This window comes from Carettochelys insculpta, chromosome 1, assembly GCF_033958435.1.
Source record: "Carettochelys insculpta isolate YL-2023 chromosome 1, ASM3395843v1, whole genome shotgun sequence".
Classification (NCBI taxonomy): domain Eukaryota; kingdom Metazoa; phylum Chordata; order Testudines; family Carettochelyidae; genus Carettochelys; species Carettochelys insculpta.
The window spans coordinates 32,944,683-32,967,435 of record NC_134137.1 but is presented as its reverse complement, the minus strand read 5'-3'; the positions used below and the strand labels follow the sequence as shown (position 1 = coordinate 32,967,435).

The 22,753-nt window shown below is 43.4% G+C and overlaps 1 protein-coding gene across 1 annotated transcript in view; it reads left to right on the top strand.

Annotated features, from left to right (window-relative positions):
* SESN3 (sestrin 3) overlaps positions 1–22,753 on the top strand; it is a 92,651-nt gene that overhangs the window by 35,048 nt on the left and 34,850 nt on the right. Inside the window, exons 2-5 of the mRNA XM_074984380.1 lie at positions 8,786–8,851; positions 15,034–15,231; positions 15,757–15,939; positions 16,330–16,566. Coding sequence (XP_074840481.1) covers positions 8,786–8,851; positions 15,034–15,231; positions 15,757–15,939; positions 16,330–16,566 — 684 coding nt within the window. The remainder of the gene's footprint in view (positions 1–8,785; positions 8,852–15,033; positions 15,232–15,756; positions 15,940–16,329; positions 16,567–22,753) is intronic.

Here is a 22,753-nt window from a genome sequence, read left to right as displayed (position 1 = left end):
CACTCCATAATGGAACAAGCTCCTCAGCAGCGTTCGTTGTACAGGCCCCTATCCAGGACATCTGCAAGGCAGCCACTTGGTTCTCTTTTCACACCTCCACATCTTACGGTGTCATTACCCAGCCAGTATGAGACAAAGCTGCCTTTGGCAGGACAGTCCTGTAGGCAGCAACCAGGTGAATTCCCATCTCTCGTCCATGGAAATGGCTGGTTAATCACCTATTGAAATGCAAGTGAGTAACATATCCTGAAGAACAACAGTTACGTTAGGTAGGTAACTGTTTTTACTTCAAGTGATTGCTCATGTCCATTCAAAATCCCAGCCACCCTCCCCCTCTCAGAATATATGGGTAAGGAAAAACTGGGAGGGCAGAGGGTCAGTAGTGTCCTGAATACTGCACCATGCCAAGGGGCTCCACAGTAGGTATTGCTAAGGGGAAAAATTTCCGACAATTGTGCATATGTTATGTGTACACACCTATTAAAATGGACATGAGGAATACATCTCAAAGAACGTCGGTTATAAGATGTAGGTAACCATTTTTTCTTTGGACCATCACCTCTGCCAGTTCCATGCCTTCACATATTAAGGACAACACACAAAGAAAAAGCAACTTGCAGAGATTTGTAGGTTTGTTTTGTGAATCTGAATTTTGTCTAACGATTCACCTTTTGGACTAGTATCCCTGACTCTTGGGAGGACACCAGATGCTCACTATTAGGAATTGTATTGACCCAGCTCTCTTGAGATAGGTGAACTTTCTATCTAGTATTAAACAACCAACCCTCTATGTGCCAGAGAACTGGAAGGGCTGTAGTTAGCCAGCCGTTAAAATACGTAACTATACCTATCTTTTAAGTACAAGCTGAAATTGAATCTAGGTCTCTGGTGAGACCTGACAACCATAGCCTGGTTCCTGCTCTTCTTGTCACAGGGTACTCTGCCAGCTGGTTGGTCCTCAGAAATATATCTAAAAAAACTTATCTCCCATCTTGAGAGTTTAAATTGGAATTTTCCTTCTCTTATATGATTTGCGTGTAATGGCAAAAGAGTCACTGAGTTGCCTAATTTTTTTAAGACACCAGGCAGTCAGCTTTCACATCTCCACTCCCTGTTTGGAACACCTCTGCCATGAGAGGGCAAGTGATTGAAAGATACCATGTGTCAGAGGTCCAGTATGAGGTCTGACTCCTGAGTTAAAGTAGTCAAAACTTTTCTGATGCAAAGCAAAGCTAAGTTATGAGGAAGTGGCAGGCCATGCTCATAGACTTTGGCAAGCATTGGGCTGAAATAGCTAGGTAAACAGGACTCGCACAAGCACTTTGCAGAAAGGTAGTACCAGACCGCCTTGATATCCAACACATTCCCCAAAGAGAACAGAATTATGCTGACTTATCCCAGGACAAAGTCAGGCTAACAGCATGATATTTTGATTGAACCAACTTGTACAAGGTACAGGTGGACCCTAGGTACATAGGAGGGTGGCACTTTGCTACATCAGGGGTAATGCATAATTTTTTTCTTGTGTATAAAAAGGTATTTCAGAAGGAGAGTCTTTGTCTGGGATGGGGGTTAGTGGAAAGTCCCACATTGACTGAACTAGTCCCTTGCAGTGGGCATATACCCATTACTGTACCTGTAACCATTGAGCCAGGACATTGGTACCATGCTTTGTTGATGATAAACCTGATCAAGTTCCTTCACTGCAAACAGAATCTGGAGATTTATTGGACAGTTTTACTGAAGCCTAATGGATGGGCTTTCTGGCCAGAGGCAGTACAGCATGCAGAAAGAACACATGCATGCAGCCAACATCGGACATGTGGTTGTCACCTACTTGGTTTTACTTTGAATATTGGTAGTTCTTTATATGCGGGCTGTGCTCATCGTGAAACCCAGGGGTCTGTGACCGGAATAGCGAGAAGAGGCTTTTTTTCAAATTCAGTTACAAAATCAGCACTTCAAGAGCCATGCTGCATGTGAATACAAGACAGGCCTTAAAAGGTAATGTCAGACTGTACTTTTTGTCACCCCTGTTTTAACAGTGCACCCAATGATTTTTACAAGTTACAAAGTTGGTATCCCCATCTCCAGGCTTTACCTGCCTCAACCCCCAAACCCACCTCCTCATCCCCCAGTTTAACACCTCTCTGCCCCAAACGCACCCCCACGTCCCCAGGATTTACCTGCCTCAGCTGACAAGCTCCACACACTTCTACTACTCCTCCCTGCCGCTTCCTTCTCAGTGTGGCTGTGCAGCTCTGGCGGTGGCAGGCTCAGCTGCCCCACCCCCCAGCTCTCCTCCAGGCTGATGTCCCCCACATGGAGCAGGCGGGAGGCGCCCTTCCTTTCCTGCTTCCTCTTCTTGTCCAAGGCTGTGTGCTCTGCCAGCTTCCCCTCTGCTGCAGCTGACTGCTTAGTGGCTCTGGAAGCTGCCACTTAAAATAAGTCCAATTTTAACTGTGGGCATTGTTTAAGCAGTGATAGCCTCCAGAGCCGCACATAGAGTTAGCGGCAGCAGCACTCAGAGCTTCAAGTGGCTCCTGAAAGAGCTGCATGCAGCTCCAGAACCGCAGGTTGCCAACCCCTGCTATAACCCATGGCAACCCTTTAGGAGTCATTAACCTAGTTACCAATAGAAGCTTGAATCCTCTGACCCTGGAGAGCTACCCCATCGTAGTTATTTCTTCTGCAATGGCGGTTATCCAAAAATTAGGATTTTAAAATAACTTGAAAACAGAACAAATAAAATACAATTCTAATAGTGGACTTAATAATTACTTTAGAAAACACGTGTTTTCATTATTAAAAATTTCAATACCTTGCTATCTTTTCTGCTTAAAGGTATTTATTTTCAGTGCTCACTTCTCTGAGCTACATGCGTAGGAAACTACAATAAAATAACTTGCATTTACTCATACCTCATTGAACAAATGAAATATTTACCCCTTCTGTTATCCACTGATTTAATGAATTTGGTATCATTAATAATTTACACCCAGTAAAATTGCAAAATAATTTAACTGTCTCCTCGCACCTGACTTTTACATGAACAGCTCAGATTATTTCCCAAGGGGTGACAGCATTTCTTCTGCTATTGACACCTTTCTGCCAAAGTAATTATTGTAACTCACATGTAATTCCTAAATCATCATACACTCTCTTTAATTTTTTTCCTGAATAATTGGCACTGATACTGTTTCTGATTGTCTGTCTGAAAAATCAACACAAGGGGGATTTTTTCCCAGAAATACAATGTGAACCTCTAATGTTTTTGCTTCCCTGTGCTGCAATCTGTTGCAAACATTCGTGTTTAAAGTACTCTCAGAACAATGTCCATATTAATTTACAAAATTGGTGTATTTGTCAAACCTCTCTGATGGCCTTGTTAAGGGTATTTAACACTTGATAGTCTGGTGGACAAAGTATTTTTGACTGCAAATCTGATACTGGTGCAGATGGTCAGGTTCTTAAAAACAACCGCTATAATAATAGGTAATTGCTGGTTTCAAATGGTATGCAGTCATGTACCTGAGAGAATAAGGATTAATGCTTTTTTGAAGGAAAGTAATTGAGTGACTATGAGCCTATTGATAAACAATAATTTTGAGAGGGTGCACAAGTCATGGGTGAAGGTATTTTATGCTACTGTTGGAAGACACCTTCTGTCATTTTCCTTGAGGTGAAAGGAACGATGCAGACCTTTAGACCAAAGACTGATTCATTTCTTTTTCTGCAAGCATTTAGCGAAGGGCGACCAAAATAATTAGGGGGCTGGAACATATGACCTATGAAGAAAGGTTGAGGGAACTGGGACTGTTTAGTCTGCAGAAGAGAAGACTGAGGGGAACTTAATAACAACCTTCAACTTACTGAAGGGAGGTTGCAAAGAGGCTGGAGAGAGGCTGTTCAGTGGTCACGGATGGCAGAACACGGAACAATGTTCTCAAGTTGTGGTTGGGAAGGTCCAGGTTGGACATTAGGAAAACTTTTTTCACTAGGAGGGTGGTGAAGCATTGGAATGGTCTACCCAGGGAAATAGTGGAGTCTCAATCCCTGGAGGTGCTTAAGCCTCGCCTCGACAAAGCCCTGACTGGGCTGATCTGATGGGTTTGGCCCTGCCTAGGGCAGGGGGCTGGACTTGATGGCTTCTTTAGGTCTCTTCCAGCTCTATTGTTGTATGATTCGAAGCATTCAGACTTGGTTGGCATCTGGCAATGAAACTTGTTTGTATATATTGATGTAGAGCAGGTATGTCAAACTCAAAGCCTACTAAGGGCCACACAAATGAAAAATGATAGCTTTCAGGGCCACCAAAGAAAATGTACTGCTATTGGAAAGTCATGATTATTTATTATTATAAACTGTTTTAGGTATATTTTATAATATTTTTCAGGCTGTATTTGAATACAATACAATAATTTTAATTGTGAATTGAATACTTAATATAACCCCTCTTCTCTCCTCCTTGGGTTACTTGGGACCAGGCAGCACTCTGTTGTGTGTCGGTGTGTTGTTTTTTTTTTAGGCTCAATATTTAAAGGAGAACCTGAGTGTCCCAGTGGTGATGTTGCATAGTTGGGAATCCCCTTTCCACCCCTCATTTCTAAAGCTCTGTAAAATGGCAGTGCCTCCACCTGGCTGGCTCATGCACACACTTAATGGTGTGCCTTGGGAACCTCCAGGAATCGTATTTCAGTTATAATCTGGATTTAACTCCCACACAGTATAAATAGTATGTGTCTAATAGACCACATAAGAATCAACACACAACTTTACTTAACAACTTAAGGAGACAGGGTTACAGACTAAACATGAATGAAATCAATTAACAATATACACAGAAGTAAATGACACACTACTGACGTGTGCACTACCCTCAATTCTCCACCCAAGAGCGTACGCTCATTAATTATGAAAGTTCCAGTTGCTTGCTTGCGTTAGCGTGTGTCTGTTGCTCACTGGCTTGCAGACAGCTTGGTTGGTGTTCTGTGTGTCATTCCAGGCAAAACAACCAACTGACCAGGCTCTCTGACCTGGAGCAGGCCTCTGCAGTACTCTAAAACACACAGATTAAGTTCTTTTCCTGCAGGGTGTCTCATCAGCAGACTGTAGCTACCCAGAGCAGTTCCTGGATGGGAGAAAGCTTCACACTTACCTTGCAGCAGTCTATTCAATCAGCCTTAACTCTCCAACAACAGGAGACCACCATCTTCTTTTTCAGACTAGCCAAAAAGCCCCCTTTCCTTTCCAAAGCCTCATGGGAGCTCTAGTCTCTAGAGCCAGATTGCCACACACATAGCAACAGCTAGAGGCTGCCACATACAGAGGGGCCTACGTGAATTTTATTGTTTTATAATTTTATTAATAGCTCATAAAATTTGAGAAAAGACACACCTACCAGTGAGGGAAGAAAGAGAGAGAAAACACTGATGATAAAAGCAGACCAGGGAGAAAAGCCAAATCAGAAATGCTAAAACATCTCCGAGAAAGAAGGGACAGATGGTTTTGCAGTGAACATGCAAGAGCAGGTGTCAGTTTGCCTGCATTCTGTGGCTAGCTCTGCACTCTCTGCACTGTCAGTTTCATCTCCTCTGAAAATGAGGATAACAAGAAAGCCGTGGGTTACCAAGATGAATGAATGGGCTTTGAGATTTGTGGCTGGAAGGAAAAACAAGAGTTAATTTAAGGAAGTGGTGTCTGAGGGAATGGAGCTATACAGACTCAGAGAATGAAGATTAGGGCTGAGAAACTGGCCATCACCAGCTCACTGGTGGACTGCCCCTGATGTTATGTCACTAAGGCTGCGTCTACACGTGCACGCTACTTTGAAGTAGCGGCAGTAACTTCGAAATAGCGCCCGTCACGTCTACACATGTTGGGCGCTATTTCGAAGTTGAAATCGACGTTAGGCGGCGAGACGTCGAAGTCGCTAACCCCATGAGCGGATGGGAATAGCGCCCTACTTCGACGTTCAACATCGAAGTAGGGACGTGTAGACGATCCGCGTCCCGCAACATCGAAATAGCGGGGTCCTCCATGGCAGCCATCAGCTGGGGGGTTGAGAGATACTCTCTCTCCAGCCCTTGCGGGGCTCTGTGGTCACCGTGGGCAGCAGCCCTTAGCCCAGGGCTTCTGGCTGCTGCTGCTGCAGCTGGGGGTCCGTGCTGCATATACAGGGTCTGCAAGTAGTTGTTGGCTCTGTGTATCTTGCACTGTTTAATGAAAGTGTGTCTGGGAGGGGCCCTTTAAGGGAGCGACTTGCTGTTGAGTCCGCCCCGTGACCCTGTCTGCAGCTGTGCCTGGCTTCCTTATTTCGATGTGTGCTACTTTGGCGTGTAGACGTTCCCTCGCTGTGCCTATTTCGATGTTGGGCTGAGCAACGTCGAAGTTGAACATCGACGTTGCCAGCCCTGGAGGACGTGTAGACGTTATTCATCGAAATAGCCTATTTCGATGTCGCAACATCGAAATAAGCTATTTCGATGTTGGCTGCACGTGTAGACGTAGCCTAAGGGTGTATTTAAGTTGGAACATTTCCATTGTACAGGCTTTGCTTTGTCAGTCATTGTGACCAGGATGGAATGATACTCTGGCTGATTTTATGTATTTCCCTCTCTCATTTGTACAGGATGGGTACACAGTGAAACTCCTCCCCTAATAGAGATTCTCCTTTCTCCTACCCACTTTCAGTGGGCCATAGAAGACCTCACAATCCAACATTTTTTATTTTCCTGCACAGAGGAATCAGGGAGAGAGCCCCCTTGAGGCTTGCACTGCACGTGCGCACACACCCACACTTTTCTGTCTTACCCTCCTCTGCCCCTTGCTCCACCCCCTGCTGCTCCCTACCTGCAGCTGCCACAGGCAGGCACTCCTCTCCTCTTCAGCCCATGTGGGTTCCAAGGTGATTTTTCTTGCTCAAACCTCTTTTTTTTTTTTTTTCACCCCCCCACCCCCACCCCCACCCCCTCTTTTTTTCTCCTTCTTTTCCCTTCTCTCCCTTTCTGTTTGCAGTTCTGAGCAGGGAGCAGGGCACATCATAAGCACCGGCGAGGACCTGCTTTTCTCCTGTAGGACCAGACAGCCATCCTCTTTCCCTCCTTCCAACCTCTCTCATGCAGCAGCTCACTCTCAGGGGTTAGCCTTTTCCATCTCGACGGTCTCAGGGATTCTTTCTGGAAAAATCACTAGCAATAGCAAGTCCCCAGAGGGCTCCTCAGTATTTCTGGCAAAAACAGGCAAGCCAAGCAAGGTGCTTACAGCCTCCGGGAGCAAGAAAAAGGGGCTTGGCCGGTGGCTGCAGGGGCTAGGATAGGTGTTTGTTCTGCCCTCTGCCTCCTTGGGCTGCCTGTGTCTGGCCCATTCATATTAATACCCCTGTTTCTCCACACGAGTGACAGGGGTTCCTTGGGCTGTCCATGAGTGCCTGGGCAGACTGCACTCAGATGTTTCTTTAACATCTAGTTGGGGGCCACAAAAATAAGCAATACAGCCACATGTGGCCCCATAACAAAGTGTTTAACGTGCCTGATAGAGTATCTGATTGTTTCAGGGGCTCATGGTTGCTTGCAAGGGACACAGTAGCCATGGGTATGTAGTTATGCATGCAGATCTTCATCACCTTGCTTGTATGAACTGATGATGAAATATGCTAAAACTGTTTTCCTAAGGTTTGTGATATAGGAGGGCTGCTAGTTGACTGTTGTTGAACTAGTAAATCAAAATTAATTCATTCTTCTGAAGATTGATTTTTTGTTTTTTACTAGCAGCTTAATCGGTGGGATGTATTGTACCATACCCATACAGAATCCCAGGCACTTTATTGACACAGATAATAATGCAGAAAGTTAAGGAGTAGATGACCATGTAGTTTGCTTATCTCTTACTGCACTAGTATTTGGTTGTACCCATCTTGGACTTGATCCAGCTCCTTTTAAAGTCACTTTATAGATCGCCGTGGAAGTCGATGAAAGCTGGATTTAGACCTATATGTTTTCTTTAAATCTCAATTCAGTTCTTTTCTTAGAAAAATACACTGCTTATTATGTAGCAAATACATTCTGTACAAGGAAACTTCTCATTTTGGGGCGGGGCCTGGCTCTTCCTTTAGCTTAAGTTGAGACCTTGTATCCTCTAGTAACTTCTGAATTGGATACACCTTTATTAGGTGATCTTTTTATTAAAGACTGGAGGCATAGTTTTTCTAATACAAGTTCTTAAATCACTCTGGATGGTGTATATGTGAGTAATAGCCATTTTCGTAACAGTGCTTCCCATTTCCAAAGCATTTTAATCTTCAAAGTCCTTAGCAAACATTATATAATGAAATTCAGTGTTGAGGGGAATGGAGTTGCGAGCCCTCTTCCATGTGCAGCCTTGTCAGTCTTATGCCTAATATTCTGATAAGACTGTCCTTTGAGTTCAATATTTCTCTCTATTCAGGCAATTTGTTTGCTCTCAAGTATTGTGTGAAAAGTTTGAGCTCTATTGCCACATGTTCTTGTATAGATCTGTAAAGGTTAGACTTCTGGGGGCGGGGAGGGGGACAGGGGGTTTAATGTGCTGTCACTGGCCAGACGTAATGCAGTCTGTTAGAAAGCATTGTAAGGAACCACTAAATCCAACTGTTGTGGCATGTTGGCGGCATCATTTAAAAAGTTGTAAAACATGCAGATAGTCTATTACAGGTGATACACGGCCTTTGGCATCTAATCTTGTAAAATAAAGAAAGCTAATGTTATCCTTGCTAATTCTAATAAAATCATGTGATGTTCCTTTGTAGGAAAAAAGAATCCGAGTCTCTCAGCCATTAACAAGAGGACCAAGTGCCTTTATACCAGAGAATGAAGTAAGTTTGTAAACTAAAACTAGTCTGCGTACATAGTAACAGAGAGAAAGCTGTGCTAGTCTATATACTATCAAAACAAAAAAGCAGTAAAGTAGCACTTTAAAGACTAACAAAATACTTTACTAGGTGAGCTTTCGTGGGACAGACCCACTTCTTCAGACCATAGCCAGACCAGAACAGACTCAATATTTAAGGCATAGAGAACCAAAAACAGTAATCAAGGTTGACAAATCAGAAAAAAATTATCAAGGTGAGCAACTTCGAGAGCAGAGGGGGGTGGGGGGCTGTGAGTCAAGAATTAGATTAAACCAGGTATGCAGAAGAGCCCCTATAGTGTCCCAGAAAATTTGCATCCCTGTTCAAACCACGTGTTAATGTGTTGAATTTGAATATGAAAGTGTTCAACAGTTTCTCTTTCCAAAGCAGAGTGAAAATTCTTCTTCAATAAGATGCAGACATTTAAGTCATTAACAGAATGGCCCACTCCATTAAAATGTAGACTAACTGGTTTGTGGACCAGGAGTGTTTTGCTGTCTGTTTTGTGCCCATTAACTCTTTGAGAGAGTTTGAAGTCTGTCCAACATGTTGTTCATATTCACTTTGTGGAATACTATGTCTACATACATAGTAACTGAATAATGAAAATATTCAGGGCCAAATTTGAGTCTTCCACAACCATTGGGTGGCATTTTAGTGCATCAGAAGTCCCATTGAGAATCCAGTGCAGTTATTTGTGGACTAAAGAATTCTTTCGTGTGAGCATCAGAAATTGTGAGCATTAGTGAGTACAAGTCAAAAGTTTGTCCATCTTCAGGTAGTTCCCATTGACTAGTGGATGAATTTCTGTCTTCAGATGCAGACATTCAACTCCCATTAAATCTGTGGGATCTGCAAACACATTGTAAACTTTTTAGATGAGGGACTCATTTACTATTTATACAATACCACCCACAATGGGGCTATCCTGATTGTAGTCTTGAGGCAGTACTGCAGTATAAATGTTTAATAATCTGGGCAGGATCTGACTCCGATCAGTCAGAACTGAAACCATGATTAATTTGGTACAGCACAACGATGTTCATAATAAAATGTTTTGTTGCACAGGTACAAACTTAGGTTGGCTCCTGGGATATCAATGTTTAAGCTTGGCTTGCAGATTGTTGTAGTGCATATAAGGCTTGCTACAGTATAGGTAAACTTGCATGCATTCTTTTCTGTCTAGGAGTCAGAGCTTTAGAGGAACATTATTTCCTGAGGGATTGTTTGTGAAAACAAGTTGTAAAAGCAAGTTGTACTTCTTGTTCTATTAAAAGAGCTAATAACAGCTAAAACCAGGCAATTAGAATAATAAAGGATATAAAAGTTAAAAACCAAATAAGGGAAGGGCAGGGTAGTGTAGTTTCTTGGAATACTTCTCTACACCTAGGTAGAAGGGACAGAAATTGCAGAATCTCCACCTATTTATTACCCAGGATGATACAAATATTGATTTATTCACAGACTCTCATCTGTGGGAATTAGAGACTATTAGAATGAACTTCTGGCTTGATATTTTACTTGGTAAAGAGAAGTCTATCTTAACTATGTTTTGAGCCTTTTAGAGAATTTTTAATGATATTGTGTACATTTTAAATCTGTAAAATCAGAATGGTTTGTTGATGCAGGGCCCAAGATACTGTTCTTCCCAAGCAGTATTGCCACAGGTAAGATCAGGAAAAGAAGAATGCCTTTGACTCCTAAGCAATTTTGGGCTCTGGAATTTGCTTCCCATCCTATAGTTTGTCAGAACTCAGATTATTAACTTCTAGGTAGTCTACATCCATCTTTTTTGGTGGGCATCTGGCTCAGAGGAGACTGAGCTGAATGTCTGGCAAGTCTTTGGTGGTAGTGTGATGTGATTGGTTACCAGATGAACTATATTGAAACTTTTAAACGTTAGCACATTGAACCTCTCTAATCCAGAACTCTCCTCCAGCAACATCTGTAATCTGGAACAATTTTTGTTATCCGAATAACCACTTACTATGGGCCTGGCCAAGTTTCGTACAATCCAGTAGTTTATTTATAGCCACCAGTCGTGGCTCTCCCTGTTCTGTGATGTTGTTTAGCTGCAGTTTACCCCTAAATGTCTTGTAAGAGCCCAGTAAGCAGTGGAACTGTTGCTAATGCTGCGAGATCGGTGTTTCCCAGATGGTGTTCCATGGAACTCCTGGGTTCCACAAAGTGAAAATAAGGGTTCTGCGAGAAAATTCCTCTGCACCTCCCTGCCCTACCACCACTGAAACAGTAGAATTAAATGTAATTGGTTTAACAGCCATCAGGGTGGCAAGAGAGCTCCAGTCATTTAAACCAACTGAATTTAGTTGCATTATTTCAGTGGCAGCAGGGCAGGGAGCCACAGAGAGCCCCTCACTCACCCCTCTACCCAAGTAGCCACACTCCTCCAGTGGGAGTAGCATGGCTCACTCCCACCAACAGAACAGCTCTACGTCAGCCTTCTTTCTGCTGGGTGCACGTGGCTGCCTGCCGAAGGGGCCGGAGCCAGTGCCACAGATGGGTTAGTCCTGGGGGCTGGTTTCGGTTAAGGCGGGTTAATCCTGATGTTGGGGTGGACAGGTTTGCAGCTGAGAGGGGTTAAGCTTGGTGTGGGAGGGTGGGTTTGTGGGAGGGTGGGTTTGTGGGATGTTGCCGGGTAAAGCTTGCGCATAAGGCTGCAGATTTGGGGGCTGAGGGCTAAGGCAGTTAAAGTCTGGAGATAGGGGGCAGGTTTGGTGGCTGAGGATGGTAAAGCCTGGGAATGGGATTCTGAAAAATTCTTTCAAGCTTGAAAGGGTTCCATGGCCAGATAAAATTGGGAAACACTGTGCTCGACAATACTGATCTCCTGTAGCCCAGCGAAGGCTCTTGTTTGGCACTGGTCAGGTCCTGAGGGGGCCAGACTAGAGGTTCAGCCAGTACTGAATGCTTCCAATAGCATGAGACACTTAGGCTGGGGATAGCCAGTGGATAATGAATCACAGAATTCTTTTCTTTGCATATTAGTGTGGCCTGCTGGGTTCAGTAAGTGGGAGTCTGCCATCTGTTTAGGGGTTATTTCTAGTAACTATGTTTAGGGATCATGTTGAATGATGTATGCCAAAATATGAATTTTCAGCACTATATTAGACTCAGCAGTAAGTAGCATTATAAAGACTAACTATCATGAAATGCTGCTCAGATATTTGAACATAAAACAAACAGCAAAAATTTTAACACGTGCGTGTACTGGAAATGGAAACATAGTGAAGAAACAAACGAGGATGCAGGTTATCATGAGGCTTGCAGAGAAAATGCCATCGCAATAAAAAACAGATTGTTCTTGCTAGCCAAATTTGAAAAGGGGAGTGAAAGGGTTCCATTAGTATCATTCTTAAAAGTAGGCTTGTAATGAAAGCAATGATGTTTGGACAATCGGAAAGCAAGGAAAATATCATAAATATTGATGAAGAGTGGAAAGGGAATATTTTGTGTCTGAACATGTAGGTTTTGAGTGAATTGTCTGAGCTTACTGTATCAGTTAAATTCTAGCATGTCAAGAAGTGTCCTGGAAGACCATATAAAAAGTTAGAATATGTCTGAAATGTACAGCAGCACTGCTGGAGCTTTTCAGTGTCGAACCTCTCCTGTCAGCACAGGTAATCCACTTCCTGCGAGTATTAGCTAGGTCAGTGGAAGAATTCTTCTGATGATGTTGCAGTCTGTACACCAGGGTTAGGTCTGTACAGTTGTGTAGCTATACCACTGTAAATGCCTAGTGCAGACCAGGCCTCAATGTTCAGAAAGGAGTATAATTCTGGCAGTTGCTTTCCCAGAACCTTGGCTTCTACCACTATTTCCTTAGCAAGACAAATATTCAAACAAATCACAAAATTTCTGTAGGAAATTAGAGCTATAAACAATGAGCAGTTTTATAAAGACTAAAATTGCTTGGCTGGCTTGACTTTGTTTTGGTAAGAGTTATCAATATGGTGGATGAAGGGAATGCACTTGATACAACTAATTTAATAAAACAAGTTGGTACATTTCAAAGCTTGAGAAGTTAATTAAAATGGACTTTGAGAAGAGCACTGTGGAACAGTTTGAAAACAGGAGTGAAGAAATAGGTGATAGTAAGCATGAGTCTGAAGACATAAGGATACTGTAAAAATCTGGAAGGGTATCTTGTTGAAATCCACACAGAATAGTAATTTGCAAAGAAGTGCAGATACCGGTTAGAGCAGAAGAGTAGTACCTGTGGAACTACATATACAGTCAGAAAATACAAAGTCAGTCTGAAAAATGTTACCTGATACATCCAGGGAAAAATTATCCAAAACGCTAAGGCTGTGTCAAAACTAGCAAGTTCTTTTGACGGATTTTTTGAAAGAAGGGGGCTCTTTTGAAAGATCTCACAGAGGGTCTACACACACAGCATTCTTTTGAAAATAAATCAAAAGAATGCAGTGTTCCTTTTAAAATCGCTCTTCCTTTCCCGTTTCAAGAAGAGTGTCCCCTTTCAAAAGCTTCTTTCAAAAGAAAAAGTGTGTAGAAACTCCACAGGCTCTTTTTTTGAAAAAAGCAGTCTGCATGGGACCTGGTTGTTTTTTTGGATCCCTGGCCCATTCTTTCAATAGAGATAGGGCTGTGTGGATGCTCTCTTTCAAAAGAGCAGATCACTCTTTTGATCCACTTTTTTGTGTGTGAATGCACTCATTTGAAAGAAGCTCTTTTGAAAGAGATCTTCCAGAATGTCATATTTTGGAAGATCTCTGTCGTGTAGATGTAACCTTACTGTGGAGATAAGCTGGGGAAGTGGTAATGTTCAGAGTGTAGTTCTGGAGCTGTCTATGCAAAGCACAAAAATATATGACAGATCCTTTCTGCTGAAAAATGGAGCTGCACCTGAAATCCCTTTTCAGTTCTGAGTATTTCAGTACACGAAAAAGATGCTGACCACCTGTATAAAGTGTGGAGAAAACTGACAAAGATGATCAGAACTGGAGGAAGAAAGGTTGAGACAAACCTAGATATTTTTCGTAACTAGCAGGGAACAATTCTTGATGGAAGGTGATTGGACTAGTTAGCTAGATGACTGATAAGACTCTTCCACTTCTGCACTCTGATTCTACAATCTAAAACAAGGAGACCTTGAGAATGAAGAGAGAGTTTAGTATCTTGTTCAAATTAGGATATGTGTACATTTTATTCATTAAGAATAAAACATATCTCAAGGAATATTTTTTTCTCTTTGCCAGCTCATCGTAAACAAAACTAAAAATATAGTAGTCAGGGAATCCAACATTTAACAAAAATAGCACTATATTTGTCAGTTGCAGGGATTTTATCTTTTCATTTCCTAGTAAACAAGTTGGAGTGGAAAAGGTGATCATGATATTTGTAATGATAAACTAGCTACCCTAACGTTCTGTTATGGGGAGTTAAAGAATAACTCTTAATATCCTACTCTTTCATGCAACATTCCCCCCACTCTCAGATGAACATGTTTAGAATGGCTGTTCTTGGGTTATAAAACGCTGGCTAATAGCTGCTAATGTTTTTGTTAGGCCTTGTATTTTAAGAGCTACCATTCTACCACATGATTTCATCTTGTAGCCTAAGGTCAGTGTTGTCTGGTGTGGCTAGTAAAGAACAGCTTTTAAAGAGAGCTTTAAATTCCTGTTTTAAATATTGTGAGCATGATGACAAACTAGCATTTGATCTTTTTAATTATATAGATATAGGTAAGTGGCAGACAGACAATTCCTCTGGTTTAGTTATATAACCTGGATCTTCTCCATATTAACTTTGAAGTAAATTTGAAGTTCTGTGATTCTTTAACTTAATATTTTGGGGCTGAATTATCAGCTGGTATGTTAGCATAGACATATTGAGTTATGCCAGCTGAGATTATGCCCTTCAGAAGGATTTATTGAAAACCATGCTCCATTCTTATGGAAACGTTGTGTGTATGTCATCTTTGCAAATTTCTTATTTTATTTTGTTAAGCATTATCTTGGATATGTGCGTGTGTGTGTGTGTATGTGTATATGTATATATATATGCACAAAGGCCACAAAAGTCTGGATTTTGTAGGTATCCAGGGTTACTTGGGGGGCAGGGGAGAATCTACCTGAATTTTTATGTTTGTCTACTTTGCTTCCAAGGTTATGCAAGCAAATGGTCTGAATGAACGTACAAATCTTCTTGTGGAAGAATATTCAACATCTGGTCGCCTAGACAACATCACACAGGTCATGAGTTTACACGCTCAGTACTTGGAGTCATTCCTCCGCAGCCAGTTTTATATGTTGCGTATGGATGGGCCCCTTCCTTTGCCTTACAGGCACTACATTGCTATAATGGTATGTACCAAGAATCTTCGTATTAATACACATTTTCCTGTCTATTTTCTTAATGCACCTCAGAAAACCTCAAATAGTGTTTAGAAATAGACCCACCTTAACAGCTTGTTTTCTTTTCTTTTCTTCTTTCCTGTAGTGTAAGCTCTGCAAGACAGTTCACTTAGGCCAGGTCTCCAGCACAAACTTACATCGGTATAACACGCTCGGGGCGGGGGTGGGGATTGAAAAATCAATGCACCTGAGCCATATAGTTACATAATCCCCAATGTAGATGATGTCCAGTCAATATACTTGTTATGGAGTTGATTTGCTATATTGACAAGCGATGCTTTCTTTCAGCATAGTATCATCTTCACCTAAAGTGCTGCGGTGGCACACGTGGAGCATAGAATCTAGGGCTGGAAGAGACCTCAGGAGGTCATCGAGTCCAGCCCCCAGACTTGGAGACTTGCTGATCTGGGATACTTTTGCAATGTAGACATATCTAAATCTGCTGCTTTTTTATTACCTCTTCCTGACTGTTAGGCTGCTGCCAGACACCAGTGTTCTTATCTAATAAATATGCACGTTGACGAGTTTCTGAAGACTGGAGGGATTGCAGAGTGGTTGAATGGCTTGGAATATATCCCACAAAGACTGAAAAATCTGAATGAAATAAACAAACTTCTTGCACATCGACCCTGGCTGATCACAAAAGAACACATCCAGGTACCCATCAAAATGTAGTAAGATTATTAGTGTCATTTATTAATGAAAATTTCAAAATAATATGTAAATATCTACACACAATTTTCTTATTAAATGAGAAATCTACATATGCAGTAGAAATCTGATGATATTAAGTTATTTTGTAACCATTCCTGTAATAAAAATGTTTGGTTTTTCCCCCCCCCCCCCACATCACCATACTAATATGGCTAACTGAATGGAAAATAGGACAGCATGTGTACCACTCTTTGGTTAGGCATGGTTTGGGATGAAAGAAAAATTATTTTTGGCAGCTGGGGCTTAATCTCATTTGTAGAATACATTCTCAGACACTTTCTGTGTTGGTCTCTAATGCACATATATTTACTCTCTATTTTGCTCTCATTCCAGAAACTTGTCAAGACTGGAGAAAATAATTGGTCTCTTCCTGAATTGGTACATGCTGTGGTCCTTTTGGCACACTATCATGCCTTGGCAAGTTTTGTATTTGGTAGTGGCATTAATCCAGAGAGAGATCCGCATACTTCTAATGGCTTCAGACTTATAGCAGTCAACAATTTCTGTGTCTGTGATCTTGCCAATGACAACAACATAGAAAATACATCCCTCACAAGTAGCAGCTTTGGGGTCAGTGATGCAAGAATATTCTTTTGCTTCCTTCTGTTTTGTATTAGTCTTTTGCTACTCTTGCCTACTTAAGCCTGAATTTTGGTTTGGGGTTTTCTGTTTTATTTGCTTTTATATATTATTGGAATGCTAGGGTTCTGGGGCGTATAACATTATTTTAGCCTTGACAATCAGTAATATATGAGCTTCAGAATCGCATAATTCTGATCATAAGCTTCAGTTGCAAAGTGATTGTTAATAACTGCTCTTTTGAATTACTGGGGTAGATTAAAGCTGTTTTTTGTAGAAAGCTGGCAGTTGTAGCTTTTAAATAGTATAAATCATTGTTTGAGTGCCACAGGTTCATGTGATATGATCAAAATGGAAAACATTGCAACATGATCATCAGAATTGTGTCCTATTTAAAGTCAGTGACGTCAAAATAAATCAGTATTTGAAACACTTTTGCAGGTGACAACACATACAGTAAAACCCATGTTATCTGGCACTTGGATAACTGGCATGATCAGCTAACCTGCATGCCCGGCCAGCAGCCCCAGCTCAAATAACCATCACATTTTATTGTCTGGCAACCCCGATTTCCCAGGGATGCCGCATAATAAAGCTTCCATTCTCCCTCATGTCTACGATTTTTCTTCCAGAACCAACCAGCAGATTGAATTTTGTTCTCCAGTTAATTGTATTGTGTAAACCTGGGCATTAGTTGAAAATTTTAATTTGTTCTTTTGAAAAGGAAGTCTTAAATTGTACTACAGGTTGATCAGAGTGCAACTTTGATGCATTTTAACTGGTAGCAGTTAAGATGCTTACTAACAAAAAATAACTTTTCACAAGTAAGAGACTGAAAGGAGAGAAAATAACAGACTTCGGTTATGCATATCTGAGCAATAAGTGCAGTACAATTGTAACTGGCCTTTTGTCACTACGAGATGTATATGGGGTTCCTCCTTGTAATTTATACATAAAACAAGAAGTTTGGATTAATAAAAACATTAAATAGAACAGAATATCGGTCTGCTTTCCTAGTTTGAGCTCCTATATTGCTGGTGTCATAAACCATATGACTTGTTGTAAGATGGCTGTCAGCAGCACTAGAACCAGAAAATTCAATTTTAATATTAAAAATTGTTTTCCAGAGTATATGCCAATGTTTATTCAGGGATAAGTGAATAATGCAACATACATTATGGTTACAGCTTTTGTTTTCAAACAATGTCTGCATTTCTCAATCACCTCTGCTGCAATAATACAGTGAGATATGCTTGAATAGTGCTCCTGGATCCATCGCTGTTCATTGCCTTTCCTGGATAACTTCAGATATGTCTACACTGCATTGTAAGTCCAGGATCAGGCTCAAGCTTACCTCCTCTTTCAGCAACACACATGTTCACCAGGGCTGGTAGCTAGGGCTGCTGGGTACAACCCTAACTCACACCAAGACTCAGTGTCCAACCCCTGTTGGTTTGCAGTGTAGACACAGCCCCACTTAACTTTTGTTCTGGGTGTCTGCCTCAAGTATCCCACAATCCTTTGGGCTAATTTCACAAATTTCTGCCAGCAGTCTTCAGTCAACTCAATTGAAATGGAAGCCACCCTCCCTGGCATATGGCAGCAGCTCATCAAGTCAGTGGTAAGCCTTCCATTGTCTAATCAGTGAGCTGCAAACACACCATCAGAGAGCCTTCTGTGATTGCAGTGGAGGCCCAACAGAAAGCAGCTTTTGCAAAGCATGTTGCTTCATGGTCATAAGAGTACAGCCAGATTTTGGTGAATCTTCAGTGTCAAGTGAATAAAACTGTGGCCTTCAGCCAAAGTACCAGGAGATAACTTAACTTAAAAGCTGGGAGTGTTAAAAAAAATTTCTTCATTGATGACTATGCCCTGGAGTGGATTAAGCTGCAAGAAAGACCAGGGACCAGAACTTCATCTTAGGCAATTCTCCATCCTCATGTCCATCTTTTGAAGAGCTTAATCAATTCACTCATGGGAACTTTTGGAAGCTAACAGCAAGTACCAAGAGAAGAGCAGGAAGTGACTGTTCTTCGAGTGGTCCCCGTGGGTGCTACACGGTAGGTTTCAGGCTTGCCCTGGCGCTGCAGATTGGAAAATTTCCAGCAGTCTCCGTCGGGTCTTGCATGCGCTGATGCACGCCGGTCCTTCGCGTGCTTTCGGTCACGTGCGCGATCCGGTTCCCTCCAGTTCCTTCTCAACCACCAACGGCTGCAGACGGAATCCGCTCCAACGCCTGAGACAGATAAAACCTGTGTTTATTACTGTTAATAGTTATTAGTTGATAGTTTAACACTGTTGAAGCTGTTCTGTGTTATATGCGTATATAGTTAAAAAAAGAGAGAGAGAAGAAGAAAAGGGGGAGAAGAGAGGACAGAGGTGGCCGCCTTAGGCGGTCCGCTATCCTAAAGGCCACGAACGTTATCTGTTCCAGAACTGATTAGCCGCTAAGTGCCCTATTAACATTCAAAGACTTAAACGCCTGGGCAGAGATGTTTTCGCCAGGATTTAAGAAATGTGAGTCATGCCGCGAGGCCATGCCTGCCTCAGATGGGCATAGCAAGTGCATTCGTTGCCTCGGGGAGACCCACGTTCCACAAATTGTCCTCACTGCTCTAAGCTTACAGCCAGAGCCAGAAAGGACAGGGAAATGAGGCTGAAGATAATTTTATTTGATAAGGCCCTCCAACCTGAACCATCAGAGAAGCCCCATAAAGTGGGGCCCTCAGAGTCACACAAGAGGAAAGCGGCTTCCCTAACCTCCTCTGTGCAAAAGAAAAAGAACCTCTCCCAGCTCGATCCTTGCTGGTAACATCTGCGAGCAGGACGAGCGGAGCACAGGGCCCTGACCTGCTGGCTGCCCGTAGTGGGAAGACTGTAGTGCACATAGCTGTGCCTGGGCCTCCGACCATTAAGCAGTCGGCACCGAGGGCACCGCAGGCGCCAATGCGGCAGGTGCTGGAATCGGCGGCACCGACTCCCACGGCACCGAGCCTTGCGGTACCGATGGCACCGGAACAAGGGTAACAAGCACAGGACCCAACGTTGCTGGAGGAAGCTACCTGCGCGGCACCATGCAAAGCGGCACCGGCCACGGCACCGGAGGGGACGGCACCTGCTTCTCAGGGATGGAGCAAAGCAAAAGCCAAAACCTGGCACCGTAGCCCATCTCCGGACGTCATCGCATTGCCGTTATCGCCTAGCTCCCCCTCCTCCCCCCAAGATAGACACAGCACACTGGGCAGCAACTCCAACACCCTGCTTCAGACCTCCATCGCCTTTTCTTCAACCACCACCCCCCTGGCTTAGGCAACCTTCACCAATCTCCAGTATGGATCCCTATGAATACTATCACAGAGCGTCTCTGCCATTGTCAATGTCATCATGGAGGTCATGCTCTTCTAGGCACCACATGTACACGCTCTGGTCATGGTCCAGATCTCCATCACCGGGCCCTTGCCCCTGTTGTCATGGCCGTCCTTACCATACTGAACACTGGCACAGGGGGTCCAGATCCAGGGGTAGATCCCCACCCACATCTTGCCAACACCCCTTCATACAGCCTCACTGTGTGAGAAGAACACAGCCTTCTCCTGCGGAAACTGGTCCAGAGTCCCTGGACCTTCCTTCAGAACCCTTAAAAGAGCAAGCATATGAACAAGCTCAGGAACCAGAGGAATTAGAGGAGGTATATCATAGTGACACCTCTTCGTCCTCCCCAGATGAGGCGGTTGTCCCTGGGGATATCTCCCTCCTGGACGACCTTAAGCAATTCCAAGAGCTGCTCAAGAGGGTAGCGCACACACAGGACATTCAAATAGCAGAGGTGCAGGAGAAACATCATAAACTCCTGAAAAATTTGAGACCTTCGGCTTCATCCAAGATCGCCATCCCACTAGATGAAGCGATTATGGTATCAGCCACCAACGTATGGCAGACTCCGGCCTCCATCCCACCTACAAATAAGAGGGCGGATAAGAAATACTTTGTTCCAGCCAAGGGCATGGAATTCCTGTTTAACCACCCCCAGCCAAATTCCTTGGTGGTCAAATCATCACAGCATAGATCCAAGGCACCCCGATATAAATCAGGAGGGTCAGATAAAGATGCAAGGAAATTAGACCTGTTCGGCAGGAAGGTCTACTCCTTCTCTACTGAGAATGGCAAACTATGCAGCACACCTGTCAAACCACAACTTCGACAATTACTCCAGACTTACCTCCCTCGTGGATTCCCTTCCAGAGGACAAGAAACCGGTGCTGAAGGCGATCGTCCAGGAGGGCTACGCAGCCTCATGAACAGGAGTTCAGATTGCCCTGGATGTGGCGGACACAGCAGCACGCTCCACAGCCACAGACGTGGTAATGCGTAGGGAATCGTGGCTCCAGATGTCCGGTATTCCCAGAGATCTGCAAACAAAAATTGCAGATCTTCCATTTGATAAACAAAAGTTATTCGCAGATTCAACCGACTCGGTCCTACACTCCAGCAAGGACTCGAGAGCCACACTTAGGACCCTGGGCATATATATCCCCCCGTACAGGAGGAAGAAGTTTTACCCCTAGCAAAAGTGCTATGCTTATCAACCACAGTGTGGACATTATCAATGGGGCTATGACCAAGGGCACCACCAACAGCAGCAACAGTATAGGGCCCCCAGACGACATCCCCAGCAGGGTCGTGCACCCTCGGGGCAAGCCCTGAGACAGCAAGTTTGATGGGTATGTCAAGGACTGCAATATCAAGACCATCTCTCAATGCCAATCTCAGCACATGTTCTACCATCGGCTCAAACCATTCTATTCTCAATGGCAAAACATCACGACATACAAATGGGTACTGGAAATTATAGCCAAGGGATACACGATCCCCTTCCAATCACTACCGCCACCGAAACCTCCCACCCAGTCCTTTCTTAAGGACCCCTCTCATGAGACAAGGTTAAAACAGGAGGTAGACCATCTCATGTTTATAGCGGCAGTGGAGAGAGTACCCGAATGATTCCAAGGGAAAGGTTTCTACTCACGATACTTCCTAACAGAGAAGAAGACAGGAGGCTGGAGGCCAATCCTGGACTTATGGGCCCTCAACCGACATTTACGCAAACAGCGTTTCAAGATGACTACAATTGCCTCCATAATCACGGCACTGGACGATGGAGACTAGTTTGCAGCCCTTGACTTACAGGATGCGTACTTTTCATATAACAATACACCCAGCACACAGATGTTTTCTCCACTTCAAAGTAGGCAGGGAGCATTTTCAATACAGAGTTCTTCCATTCAGTCTCTCTTCGGTGCCCAGAGTTTTTACCAAAACGCTGGCGGTAGTATCAGCTTACCTACACAGGTAGGGTGTGTTCATTTTTCCATACCTGGACGACCCCTTTTCAGTAGGCAGTCTCAAAGGCAGAGGTCCTACACATGATACATGTCACTACAAACACATTCGCCTCGTTGGGCCTAATTATCAACCTCTCGAAATCAAAGACCAAGCTCACGCAAAATACAGAGTTCGTAGGGGCACGCATAGGCTCTGTTACATCAAGAGTATACCTGCCTGATGCCCGTTTCCACACCATCAAATCCCTGGTACAAGTACTGATGTACAGCCCCACAGTGCCAATCCTAACATGTCTACAACTGTTGGGACACATGGCGACCACCACGTTTGTGGTACAAAATGCCAGGCTACATATGTGAAGCCTGCAGCATTGGTTGGCGAGCATTTACAGACCAATAGTCCATACCATCCACAGGGCAGTGTCGCCCACAACGGAGGTGCGAAGATCGCTGGCATGGTGGGCAGATCCCAAGAACTTACTAGTAGGGGTGCCCTTCCACCAACCACAAATTAGGATTTTTCTTACAACAGACACATCCTACATGGGATGGGGAGCACACATCGGCAGCAAAGTAACTCAGGGGCTATGGTCCCCCGCAGAAAAGACATTGCATATAAACATACTAGAACTCAGAGCAGTGTTCAATGCGTGCAGACGGTTTCAAAAATACCTGCATGGCAAAGTAGTCGGGATCAATACCGACAACACCTCCACAATGTTTTATATCAATCGACAAGGAGGGGCCAGATCCCGTGTGCTATGCGCGGAGGCAGTCCGGTTGTGGAACTGGTGTATTGTCAACAATATAACGCTAAAAGCCTCATACTTACCCGG